This window comes from Molossus molossus, unplaced genomic scaffold (genome assembly GCF_014108415.1).
Source record: "Molossus molossus isolate mMolMol1 unplaced genomic scaffold, mMolMol1.p scaffold_m16_p_2, whole genome shotgun sequence".
NCBI lineage: Eukaryota > Metazoa > Chordata > Mammalia > Chiroptera > Molossidae > Molossus > Molossus molossus.
Window position 1 is genome coordinate 94,092,351 of NW_023425355.1, and position 13,284 is coordinate 94,105,634.

The 13,284-nt window shown below is 39.0% G+C and overlaps 1 protein-coding gene across 1 annotated transcript in view; it reads right to left on the reverse strand.

Moving 5' to 3' along the window:
• The window catches only part of F8 (coagulation factor VIII), a 272,819-nt gene that overhangs the window by 100,690 nt on the left and 158,845 nt on the right, over positions 1-13,284 (reverse strand). Inside the window, exon 13 of the mRNA XM_036270458.1 lies at positions 989-1,198. Coding sequence (XP_036126351.1) covers positions 989-1,198 — 210 coding nt within the window. The remainder of the gene's footprint in view (positions 1-988; positions 1,199-13,284) is intronic.

Consider the following 13,284-nt stretch of genomic DNA (forward strand, 5'->3'; position numbering starts at 1 on the left):
CATTTATTGAAAAAGTATTTATTTATTTATTAAACAACTACTATAGGGCACACACTGTTAACATCAGGTATACTGTGATTAACAAGATAAACAAGGTTTATGTCCTCAGATTACTTGCAACTCAGTTGAAAAATGGATGACAAAGACAGAAGCATAAATAAGATATTTTCACAGGCATTACTGGAGTTCAATCAAATTCTTCTTCACTCACTTCCCACAAAATTGAGTTACTTGAAGTAAGATAAGTTTCTGGATATGGAGGTGAATACGTGTTTATATGTGATGAGATTGGTTTTTATTCCCCAGAAATTTTTCTGTGAAGATTTATTTTCACAAAAGCCATAAATGTAAAAGAAAAACTACATTTTGCAGGTAGTTTTATGTACTTTGCTCTGTAATGCTGGGGGTGGGAGGAGGAACCAGAAGCATGGAGTGGCCTAGCACTTATTGCTAAGCTCTATGAATGTAGCAACAATTTGTGTTGGATTTAGGCCAGGTTAGTGTTCCTTCTGATCACAAGGCTGGTACTCTCAAAAGCATTTCAGTGGATGCTAAGGGAAAGGGAGGATGGGAAGCTGATAGTTACATTCATCCTGAAAGCTTCACAGTGGGTTGAGTTCATGTGTGCAAACAGAGATTACTATGCACTTCCCAAGGGCTTTTAGGTGGAATTTATCCAATAATGGCAATGTTCACAAGTCACACAGAAACATGTTTAGCTCCTACATTTTAATTGCATGCATAAATGTGTATTTATGATTACAATTTAGTAAACACACTTAAATTTTGGCCAATGGCAAGTAAAGACATTTTTTAGAGCAAAGACTTTTAAGTTAAATACTTAATGTGGTGCTGTCATTAAAATACCTTGCAATTACCTCAAAATCACTTGGACTTAGTATCTGCCCAAATGTGTGGGCAAAAGAGCATATGAGTGACTAGTGAAGCAATCACAGCTATTAGTAAAAGAATAATATAAATAACTAACCTGGGTTTTCCATTGACATGAAGACAGTTTCTCCTGAGAATGGAAATAGGGTAAGTGTGTCTTCAAAGACCATTTTGTGTTTGAAGGTATATCCAGAGAAGAAGACAGAAAGGAAGTCAGTCTGTGCTCCAACACTTAGAATGTACCAATATGCCACTTCATGCAAACAAACTGACAGCTGCAAACTATCAAAAACATAGCCATTGATGCCTGTAAAAGAAATGGAGAACAAGAGATTTTAGCAATATCATAATTTATTCTTTTGGATTGTCAAAATAGGATTAGAAATTATGTTATGCCCTAGAAGAGATAGCATTATATAGTCCAGAAAAGTATATTATTAATACTTGATCAGCTAGGCCCTAATCCTAAAGGGAGTGAGTTATAGACCATCATAGTAAAGATGGATTTGGATACTATATAGTGTGGGAGGAGTGGGAAGCAGGGTATTTGCATGGTCTCAACATGTCTCCCTACAAACTGCTTATTAGTTTCAAGGGAGAAAAGTAGTAACTACACAGAGGAGAAACCAGAAAAAAAACCTTGATCAGGTGATCAAAATTAACATCTGTTAATGCTCCAGATTCAAGAAAACTAACAGGTTTCAGAAAAGCAGGACAATTAGATGGAGTGTAAAGTCCAGAACTGGACCCTGAACTGGAGGGAGGAAATGCTACAAAAGGTAGTGCTGGTTGATACAATTGGCTGCTAATTAGATAAATGTATTGTATCAATGTTAAATTTTCTAAATTATACAACTCTACTTCATTTATGTAATACATCACCTTTATTCATAGGAATTATACAATAAAGTATTAAGAAATAAAGAAGCATGATGTCTTCAACCTATTATCAAGTGGAAAATAAGTAATAAAAGTATTACTTTTGAGTATTACTTTATGAGAAAATGATAACATAAATATAGCAAAATGTTAAAAATTAGTGATTCTGGGTAAAGAGTATATGGGAGTTCTCTGTACTATTATTCTTATAGCATTTCTGTAAGTTTGAAATTATTTATAAATAAAAAGCTAAACAAAAGTAACATTGACTTCAGTGCATAAAGGGAATTCTTTCTGAAGGCCTCTTCCATACATCTATCCATCCATTCATTCAATAAACACTTGTCTACTCTGCAAGGTGGTGGCCCACAAATTCACTAAGCAATGCTCAGTGCAACTAATTGAGAATCAATGTTTCTTTATACTAATTAAAATATATTATAAAGCTATTGTAATTAAAAGCATGGTGTTAATGCATTAATATCTAATAAAGGCATTATCTCAAACCTGTAGCAGAAAGAATGAGCTATTTGGTAAGTGTTGATACATAATATGACTATTCAGATAGAACCAGAAAAGACCCCAAATAACCAAAGCAATCATGAGAAAGAACAAAGCTGAAGGCATCAAACTCCCCAATTTCAAACTATACTACAAAGCTGTAGTAATTAAGAACAGTATGGTATTGGCATAAAAATAGACACATAGAGCAATGGAACAGAATTGAAAGCCAAGAAATAAACCCTCACATATATGGACAACAAATATTTGACAAATGAGCCAAGAATTCTTGGGAAAAGGATAGTCTCCTCAATAAATGATGATGGAAAAACTGGATAACCACATGCAGAAGAATAAAATTGCACCCCTACATTACACCATACAAAAAATTAACTTGAAATATATTAAAGACTTAAACACAATACCTGAAACTGTAAAGCTCCTAGAAAACATAGGGGGAAAGCTCCTTGACATTGATCTTTTTGAGATTATTTTTTTTTTGGATGTTACACCAAAAGCACAAGCAACAAAAGCAAAAATTAATAAGTGGAACTACATCAAACTACAAAGTTTCTTTACAGCAACAGAAACAATCAATAAAATGAAAAGTCAACCTAAGGAATAGGAGAAAATATTTTCAAATCATTTATATGATAAAAGGTTAATATCCAGCCCTGGCCGTTTTGGCTCAGTGGTTGGAGCATCGGCCTGCGGTACAGAGAGACCCGGGTTCGGTTCCCGCTAAGGGCACGTACCTCGATTGCAGTTTGTCCCCGGTGGTGTGGGTGGCGGCCACTCAATGTGTCCCTTCACGTCGATGTTTCTCTCTCTCTCTCTTCCTCTCTCTCCCTCCTGCTCTATCTGAACAAAAAATGGAAAAATGTCCTCGGGTGAGGATAAAAAAAAAAAAAAAAGGTTAATATCTAAAATGTATGAGAACTCGTACAACTCAATAACAAATCTGATTTTACAAACGGGTAGAGGAACTGAATAGACATTAAAAAAAAAAAGACACAAAAATGGTCATAAGGCCCATGAAAAGATAGTCAACCTCACTAATCATCAGGGAAATGTGATAATCAGTAAAATAAGTCACTAAGAGAAAGACAAAAACTGTATGCTTCCACTTATGCATGGAATCTGAAAAAGGTGAACTCATAGAAACAGAGTAGAATAGTAGTTACCAGGGGCTGAAAGGTGGGGGAAATGGAGAGATGTTGGCCAAAGGGTAAACATTTCCAGTTATAAGATGAGTAAGTTCTGGGGATCAAATAAATACTGTGGTGAATATAGTTAATAATACCATATTATATACTTGAAAGTTGCTAAGAGAGTGGATCTTAAATGTTGTTACTACAAAACAGAAATGATAAGTATGTGATGTGATAAAACTTTTAGCTAACACTGTGGTAGTAGTCATTCTGCAATATGTAAGTGTATGAAACTAACTTGTTGGACAACTTAAACTTATACAAAGTTATATGTCAATTGTATCACACAATAAAGCTAGAAACAAAATAAACAACAACAGACTTTGTAAAAGGGTACAATTTTAAGGGTAAATCCCTCCTTAATGGAAATAGAAGGGTACATAACTTACAAAATAGTAAAGAAAAAAGATGCAGTTTTTAAAATCTTAATTAAAAAGCAATAAAGGAGAAAAATGTAAAATTCAGAAGAAAGGAAACAGACAATAAAATAGTACAAATAAATCTCATGTAATTGGGCTAAATTCCTCATGTAAGAAAGATGGTCAAATTGAAATTGAAAAAGATAAAATATCTAACCCTTTTTCTCTAGACTTATATTGCCTCACTCTTTCATAATGTACTTACATGATTTTGTTCTTGAAACAAAGTGGGAATGAAGTGATAGAGATATGCATAAAAATACTGAGGAAAGACCTCCTAACCCAGAATGATCAGAACATATACTGTCTTGAAAAACATCACACTCTACATATACACACATACATGTGTGTGGTATCTGTTTTGTGTTCATTGTTTATTTTACAAAATGAGACCATATTTCATACACTTTTCTCTGCCTACATCTTATTATTCAACAATATCTCTTAGAAATTGCTCTAAGTGGCCTGGGTATGCCACAACATTTCTCTTTATGTACTGTTGCTTTATTTTTATGGGATACATCCCAGCTCTAGGAATGTTAGGTCAAAAAGCATAATTTTTTTATTAATTAATTTTTGTTACAGATGTTTCTCCTTTTCCCTGCAACTGACACCCTACGCCCCATCCCCCCCACACCATCCTCAGTTTTGCTATCTATGTCCATGGTTACACATACATGCATATAAGTTCTGTGGTTTATCCCTTCCCTTCACCCCACCCCCTTCTCTTCTGAGGATTATCAGTCTGTACCCTACTTCTTTGACTCTCGGTCTATTTTGTTCATCAGTTTGCTTAGTTCATTACACTCCAGCAATAAGTGAGATCATGTGATATTTGTCCTTCTCTGTTTGGCTTGTTTCACTTAATACTTTCCAGGTTCCCCCATGCCATCTCAAAAGCTAAGAGATTTTTCTTTCTTACAGCTGCATAGTAATCTATTGTGTATGTGTACCACAATTTTTTTTATTAATTTATTTTTATTACAGGTGTTTTTCCTTTTTTCCCCATTGACATCCTCCTCCCCATTCCCCCTCCATCAGTCCCCAGCTTTGTTGTCCCTATCGGTTATGCGTACATGTATATAAGTTCCGTGGTTTATCTCTTCCATCCCCTCTCCCTCTTCTGAGAATTATCACTCTATACCTTACTTCTATGTCTCTGGGTCTACCCTGTTCCTCAGAATGTTATGTTCATTATATTTCACAAATATTTGAGATCATGTGATATTTGTCTTTCTCTAATTGGCTTCTTTCACTTAATACTTTCCAGGTTCCCCCATGTCATCTCAAAAGATAAGAGATCTTTCTTTCTTACAGCTGCATAGTACTCCATTGTGTAAATGTACCACAGCTTTTTTATCCATTTGTCTACTGGTGGACATTTGGGCTGTTACCAGATATTAGCTACTGTAAATAGTGCTGCTATGAACATGGGGGTACATATATTCTGTCTGATTGGTGTTTCAGTCTTCTTAGGGTATAATTCCTAGAAGTGGGATCACTGGGTCAAATGGAAGTTCAATTTTTAATTTTTTGAGGTAATACCATATTGTTTTCCATAGTGGCTGCAACAGTCTGCATTAACACCAGCAGTGTATTAGAGTCCCCTTTTCTCCACACCCTTGCCAACACTTGTTGTTTGATGATTTGTTGATGGCAGCCATTCTGACAGGTGTGAGGTGATACCTCATTGTTGTTTTAATTTGCATCTCTCTGATGATTAGTGATGATGAGCATTTCTTCATATGTCTCTTGGCCATTTGTATGTCCTGTTTGGAGAGGTGTCTATTTAGGTCCTCTGCCCACTTTTTAATTGGGTTCTTTGTCTTCGTTTTGTGGAGTTGTATGAGCACTCTCCATATTTGGGAAATTAACCCCTTATCTGATGCATCATTGGCAATTATGCTCTCCCATATAGTGGGATCCCTCTTCATTTTGTTGTTTTTTTCTTTTTCTGTGCAGAAGCTTTTGAGTTTGATGTATTTCCATGTGTTCATATTTTCCTTTGTTTCTGTTGTTTTAGGTGTTGTATCAGTGAAAATTCTGCTGCGTATGATGTCTGAGATTTTATTTCCTATAGTTTTTTTCTAGCATTTTTATGGATTTACGAGTCACATTTAAGTCTTTTATCTATTTTGAGTTTATTCTTGTGTATGGTGTAAGTAGGTGTTCTAGCTTCATTTTTTTTGCTAGTACCTCTCCAATTTTCCCAACACTATTTATTGAAGAGGCTGTCTTTACTCCATTGTATGCTCTTGCCATGTTTGTCAAATATTAATTGAGCATAATGTCTTGGGTCCGTTTTTGGGTTCCCTGTTTTGCTCCAGTGGTCCACCTGCCTGTTCTTGTGCCTGTACCAGGCTGTTTTGAATACAGTGGCTTTGTAGTATAACTTGAAATCTGAAAATGTGATCCCTCCTACTTTGTTATTCTTTCGCAAGCTTGCTGTGGCTATTCGATGTCTTTTTTGGTTTCATATGAACTTTTGGAGTGTTTGTTCTAGTTCTGTGAAGTATGTTGTTGATATTTTGATGGGGTTTGTGTTGAATCTATAGATTGCTTTAGGTAGTAAGGACATATGAATAAGGTTAATTCTTCCAATCCATGAAAAAGGTATGTGCTTCCACTTTTTTTATATCTTCCTCTGTTTCTTTTATCAATGACCCATAGTGTTTTGTGAAGAGGACCTTTATTTCTTTGGTTAAGTTTATTCCTACGTATCTTAATTTTTTTGCCACGATGGTAAATGGAATCGTTTTTTCAGTTTCACTTTCTGTGAGTTCATCATTGGTGTATAAGAATGCCGTCAATTTCTTGACGTTAATTTTGTATCCTGCTACTTTGTCAAATTTTTTATTAAATCTAGTAGATTTTTGATGGAGTGTTTAGGATTTTCTATGTATAATATCATGTCATCTGCGAATAATGACAGTTTCACTTCCTCCTTTCCAATTTGGATGCCTTTTATTTTTTCTTCTTGTCTGATTGCTGTGGCTAAGACTTCCAGTACTATGTTAAATAAAAGTGGTGAAAATGGGTGTCCTTGACTTGTTCCTGTTTTTAAGGGAAATGCTTTTAGTTTCTGCCCATTGAGTATGATGTTGGCTGTAGGTCTTTCATATATGGCCTTTATTATGTCGAGGTATGATCCCTCTATTCCTACATTGCTGAGCGTTTTTATCAGAAATGGATGCTGGATTTTGTCGAATGCTTTTTCAGCATCTATTGATATGATCATGTGGTTTTTATTCTTCCTTTGTTTATGTGGTGTATCACGTTTATTGATTTGCGAATATTGTACCAGCCTTGCATCCCTGGGATGAATCCCACTTGGTCATGGTGAATAATTTTTTTGATGTATTTCTGGATCCGATTTGCTAATATTTTGTTCAGGATTTTGGCGTCTATGTTCATCAGGGATATTGGCCTGTAGTTTTCTTTCTTCGTAGTGTCTTTTTCTGGTTTTGGAATTAGAATTATGCTAGCTTCATAGAACGTGTTTGGAAGTCTTCCTTCTTCTTGAATTTTTTGAAATAGTTTGAGGAGAATGGGTGTTAGTTCTTTTTTGCATGTACGGTAAAACTCCCCCGTGAAGCCATCTGGGCCTGGGCTTTTGTTTGCTGGGAGAGTCTTGATTACCTCTTCAATTTCCTTAGTTGTTATTGGTCTGTTCAAGTTTTCTATCTTTTCTGGGAGTAGTTTTGGGAGACTGTGTGTTTCTAGAAATTTGTCCATTTTGCTTAGATTGTCGAATTTGTTGCCATATAGTTGTTCGTAGTAGTTGTTAATGATCTTTTGTATTTCCGTGGTGTTGGTTGTTACTTCTCCTCTTTCATTTCTGATTTTGTGTATTTGGGTTCTCTCTCTTTGTTTCTTGGTGAGTCTAGCTAAGGGTTTATCAATCTTGTTTATCTTTTCGAAAAACCAGCTCTTCGTTTCATTGATCCTTTGAATTGTTTTTTTGGTCTCTATGTCATTTATTTCTGCTCTGATCTTTACTATTTCCTTTCTTCTACTTGCTCTTGGGTTTTCTTTTTGTTTGCTTTCTAATTCTTTAAGTTGTGAGGTTAGACAGTCAATTAGAAATTTTTCTTGTTTTTTTGAGGTAAGCCTGTAGTGCTATGAACTTCCCTCTCAGAACTACTTTCGCTGCATCCCATAGATTTTGTGTTGTTGTGTGTTCATTTTCATTGGTTTCCAGGAAGTTTTTAATTTCTTCCTTGATCTCCTCGGTGACCCATTCATTGTTTAATAACATGCTCTTTAGCCTCCATGTGTTGAAATGTCTTTGCATATTCTTGTTGCAATTGATTTCTAGTTTCATGGCATTGTGATCTGAGAAGATGCTTGATATGATTTCAATCTTCTTGAACTTGTAGAAATTTAGTTTGTGTCCTATCATGTGGTCTATCTTTGAGAATGTCCCATGTGCACTTGAGAAGAATGTGTATTCTGTAGTTTGGGGGTGTACTTCTCTGTATATATCTATTAAATCCATTTGGTCTAGCGCTTCATTTAGAGTCTCTGTTTCCTTGCTAATTTTTTTGCCTAGAGGATCTATCCAGTGCTGTCAATGGGGTGTTGAAGTCCCCTGCTATGATTGTGTTGTCGATTTCTCCTTGGAAGTCCTCCAGAAGATTTTTAATATATTTTGGTGCTCCTATATTGGGTGCATATATGTTTATCAAGGTTATATCTTCCTGTTGGATAGATCCTTTAAATATTATATAGTGGCCTTCTTTGTCTCTAGTTATGGTCTTCATTTTGAAATCTATTTGATCAGATATGAAAATTGCTACCCCAGCTTTTTTTTGCTTTCCGTTTGCTTGGAAAATTTTTTTCCATCCCTTCACTTTCAACCTATGTGAGTCTTTTGTTGAGAGGTGGGTCTCTTGTAAACAACATATAGATGAGTCATGCTTTCTTATCCAATCAGCTACTCTGTGTCTTTTTATGGGAGCATTCAATCTATTTACGTTTAAGGTGATTATTGATATGTACTTATTTATTGCCATTTTTGTTTAGTGTGATTCAATTTTATCCCATTTCTACTGCTAATTACAGCAGTCCTTTTAACACTTCTTGCAGTGCTGGTTTGGTGCTAATGTATTCCCTTAGCCTTTTTTTGTCTGGGAAGCTCTTTATTTGATCTTGTATTTTGAATGATAGCCTTGCTGGGTAGAGTAGTCTTGGATTCAGATTCTTGTTTTTCATGACTTTGATTACGTCATGCCATTCTCTTCTGGCCTGTAGTGTGTCTTGTGAGAAGTCAGCTGAGAGCCTTATGGGGTTCCCTTTGTAGGTAACCTGTTGCTTATCTCTTGCTGCTTTTAGAATTCTCTCTTTGTCTTTAATTTGTGGCATTTTAATTACTATGTGTCTTGGTGTGGGCCTGTTTGGGTTCTTCTTACTTGGGACTCTCTGTGCTTCTTGAACTTGAATGCCTTCTTCCTTCACAAAAATAGGGAAGTTTTCTCTCACTATATTTTTGAATATATTCTCTATCCCTTGCTCATTTTCTTCTTCTTCGGAGACTCCTGATGCGAATATTATTACGTTTCCAGTTGTCCCATAGTTCTCTTAAGCTGTCTTCCTGTTTTTTAATAGTGTTTTCCTTTTGTTTTTCTGATTGGTTGATTTTTTCTACCCTGTCTTCTAATTCACTGATCCGGTCCTCAGCTTCCTCTACTCTGCTTTTTAAACCTTCCAATGTGTTTTTCATTTCTGATATGTCATTTTTTATCTCTTCTTGTTGGTTTTTAATTTCCAATTGGCTTATTTTCAGTGTGTCTATGTCCTTACTCATGTTGTTCAGCTTCCTCAAGATCATGGCTCTGAATTCTAGCTCTGTTAACATGCCTAATTGCTCCACATTGATCTCATCTTCGGTGGAGGTCTCTTGCTGTTTCATTTGGCTTCTGTTTCTGTGTTTCACCATTTTGGCTATTACTGTGGGCTTTGGAGCCTGTCAAGTTCTCCCTGTGGGTGTTGTTGTTCTGCTGTTTGTGGCTCCCTCTCCTGTGTTTAGATGAGCGAGGGAGGTCCCACGTTGAACACCACTGTCAAGTCTTACTTTCCTGGTTAAAGTTGCCAGCCCAGGAAAGGTACTGTTATCCTCTAGGTTTTTGCCTGGAGTCTAGCAGTCTAGGTTACTTGATGAGTTTTGGGTTGTCAGTTGATTGAAAAACTCCCTCTGGTGCTCAGCCAAGGGGCTTTCAGGAGGGTGGGGCAGGTGCTGGTCTTTAGTGAGCCTCAATTAGCACTTCAATGGCCCACAGGGTGGGGTTGGATCTCCGAGGGAGGGGCTGCTGCTTCTCTCAGAGCCCTGGGAAGGAGCAATATGGCCACCGTCCTGAGTGGCTGCACTCTGCCAAAGCTCTGAGCGCCCTCCAAACCCTGAGTGTCTTGACACAGTTCCAGTCCAGTCCACCCTCCCTCTGCCGGAGCCCAAGGTGAGTGGCTGTGGCTGTTTTAGCCTCTGTCCAGGCTCTGCGCTGTGGAGCCGCCTGGGAGTGTGACCCGAGGGTGCTGCTCCCAGCTAAGGCCTCTGCCGAGCTGCCGACCGTGGGCTCCCAGCCCCCGTCTCGCACCTTCGCAAACCTACCGGGATGGAGTCAGTGTCCTTCGTTATATGGTCCTCGCAAGCTGCTTTTCTGTTGGTTTTTCCCGTCGATTTGTCTGTGTTATAGTTGTAATTCCAGTTTGGTTCTGGGAGATGGTCTGTGCAGCTCCGTTCACTCCGCCGCCATTTTCAGAATCTCTCACCATTTTATTTATTTATTTAAATCTTTATTGTTGAATGTAGAATTTATTACAGATGTTCCACATTTTTCCCCCATTGTCCCCCTCCTCCCCACTCCCACCTCCCTCCCACCTTTTCCCACACTATTCTCTGTGTCCATTGGTTATGCATATAAGTTTTTGGTTTATTTCTTCCCACCCACCCCCAGCCCCTTTCCCTTTGAGGTTTGTCAGTCTAGCAATGAATTTGTACTTCTTAATCCCTTCACCTTTTTCACCCATTCCCCCAACCCCCCTCCCATCTGGCAACCAACAAAATGTTCTCTGTATCTTTGAGAATGTTTCTGTTCTGCCTGTTTATTTTGTTTGTAGATTCCATTGTTGATAGATATGTATTCTTTGCCATTTTGTTTGTTCATATAGTTTATCTTTTTCTTCAAAAAGACCCTTCATCGTTTCATATAATAACGGTTTGGTGGTGATGAACTCCTTTAACTTTTTCTTGTCTGGGAAAGTCTTTATATGGCCATCGATTCTAAATGACAGCTTCGCAGGATAGAGTAATCTTGGTTGTAGGTTCTTGCTTTCCATCACTCTGAATATTTCTTGCCACTCCCTTCTGGCCTGCAAAGTTTCTTTTGAGAAATCAGCTGACAGCCTTATGGGAACTCCTTCGTAGGTAACTAGCTGCCTTTCTCTTGCTGCTTTTAAGATTCTCTCTTTGTCTTGAACCTTTTGCATTTTGATGATGATGTGTCTTTAGGTGGGCCTCTTGGGGTTCATCTTATTTGGGACTCTCTGTGCTTCCTGGACTTGTATGTCTGTTTCCTTGACCAAGTTAGGAAAGTTTTCTGCCATTATTGTTTCAAACAGGTTTTCAATTTCTTGTTCTCTCTCTTCTCCTTCCGGCACCCCCAAGATGTGAATGTCGGCACACTTGAGGGTCTCCCACAGGCTCCTTACACTATCCTCATTTTTTTGGATTCTTTTTTCTTTTTGCTGTTCTGATTCGGCGTTTTTTGCTTCCTTATATTCCAAATCGATGGTTTGCTCCTTGGATTTACGTACTCTATTATTGAAGCTGCGTAAATTATTCTTTTTTTCAGTTAAAGCCTCCTTCGTTTCTAACTGTGCATCGATCATTTCTGACTTGTCCTTTTTTATGCTCTTGAGGCCCTCACTGAGTTCATTGAGCATCCTTATAAGCAGTATTTTGAACTCAGCATCTGTTAGGTTGCTTATCTCCATTTTGCTTAGTTCTTTTCTTGGGGTTTTGTTCTGTTCTTTCATTTGGGACCTGTTTCTTTGTCGCCTCATTTTGGCTGCCTCCCTGTGTTTGTTTCTGTGTATTACTTCACGAGCGGTATGGGGCTAGCTGAGACCCGATGCTGCTCGTTTAAAAAAATTTAGGAGCCCTGGCCGGTTTGGCTCAGAGGTTAGAGCGTCTGCCTGCGGTACAGAGAGACCCGGGTTCGGTTCTCGCTAAGGGCACGTACCTCGGTTGCAGTTTGTCCCCGGCCCTGGTTGGTCGTGCGGGTGGCAACCACTCGATGTGTCCCTTCGCATCGATGTTTCTCTCTCTCTCTCTTCCTCTTTCTCCCTCCCGCTCTGTCTGAACTCAAAATGCAAAAATGTCCTCGGTTGAGGAAAAAAAAAATTAGGAAAATCTGAAGCAGGATCCAAGTCAGGCCAATCCTATGGTTAAGCAAGTGCCAACAGCTTGGGTGGGCCTGAAAGTTGGGTGGGGCGGGTGTGGGGCAGGGCCTCAGGGAGTCACCAGGGTGGGGCTACCAGTGTGAGCCAGGTTGCTGGAGTCCCAGTTATGGTGACTGTCTGCCGCCCCAGGGAAGGGCTCATGAAAGGAACAAAGGCCTGACAGCATGTTTGTCCCGGAGAAAGCCCCCTCTCCAGCCCTCGCTCGAGTGCCAAACAGCTCAGTTCTTCCCTGTGTGTCTCTGGCGCCCCTCGAACTGCCTCCCCTACAAGCTTAGAGGGAGAGAGTCTGACAAGTCCGTGTGCGGGCCCTTTAAGGAGCTTCCTGGGGCTCCAGCCACGTCAGCTTCCCTGAGCCTCAGTTCCCGCTGGTTTTTCCAGCCAGAAGTTATGGGGACTTGTCTTCCTGGCACTGGAACCCTGAGTAGGGCACCTGGTTTGGGACGGGAACCCTCAGTCCTCAGGAAGGACCTTCCCAGCTGAGGTGTCCTCCTGATTTTGATCTGCCACACGTGGGTGTGGGACCAGCCCGTCGCGCCGCCGCCCCTCCTACCAGTCTCAATGAAGCTTCTTTAATTCCATAGTTGTAGGACTTCCATTCAGCTTGATTTCAGGTGGTTTTGAGGTCTGGTTGTTCTGTAGTTTTGTTGTAACTTGGATGTGGTTGTGGGAGGACAGAATGCCACGTTTACCTACGCCGCCATCTTGACCGGAAGTCTTTCTCTCACCATTTTAGAAATCTGGTACTTCTAAGCCTGGTGAGGGTTGTTTGAATGTGTAGGAAGGTCAATCTGTATCAACTAAGGTTGCTGTGCCTCCCAGCCCCTTTTGGTGTATGTCTCCTCTTGTCTGCTGTGGGTCCTGGAGGGTTGACACCTGGTGGCTGCAATTGGTCTGTCGTGCAGTTCTTGGCTCCATGAGACTCTCTG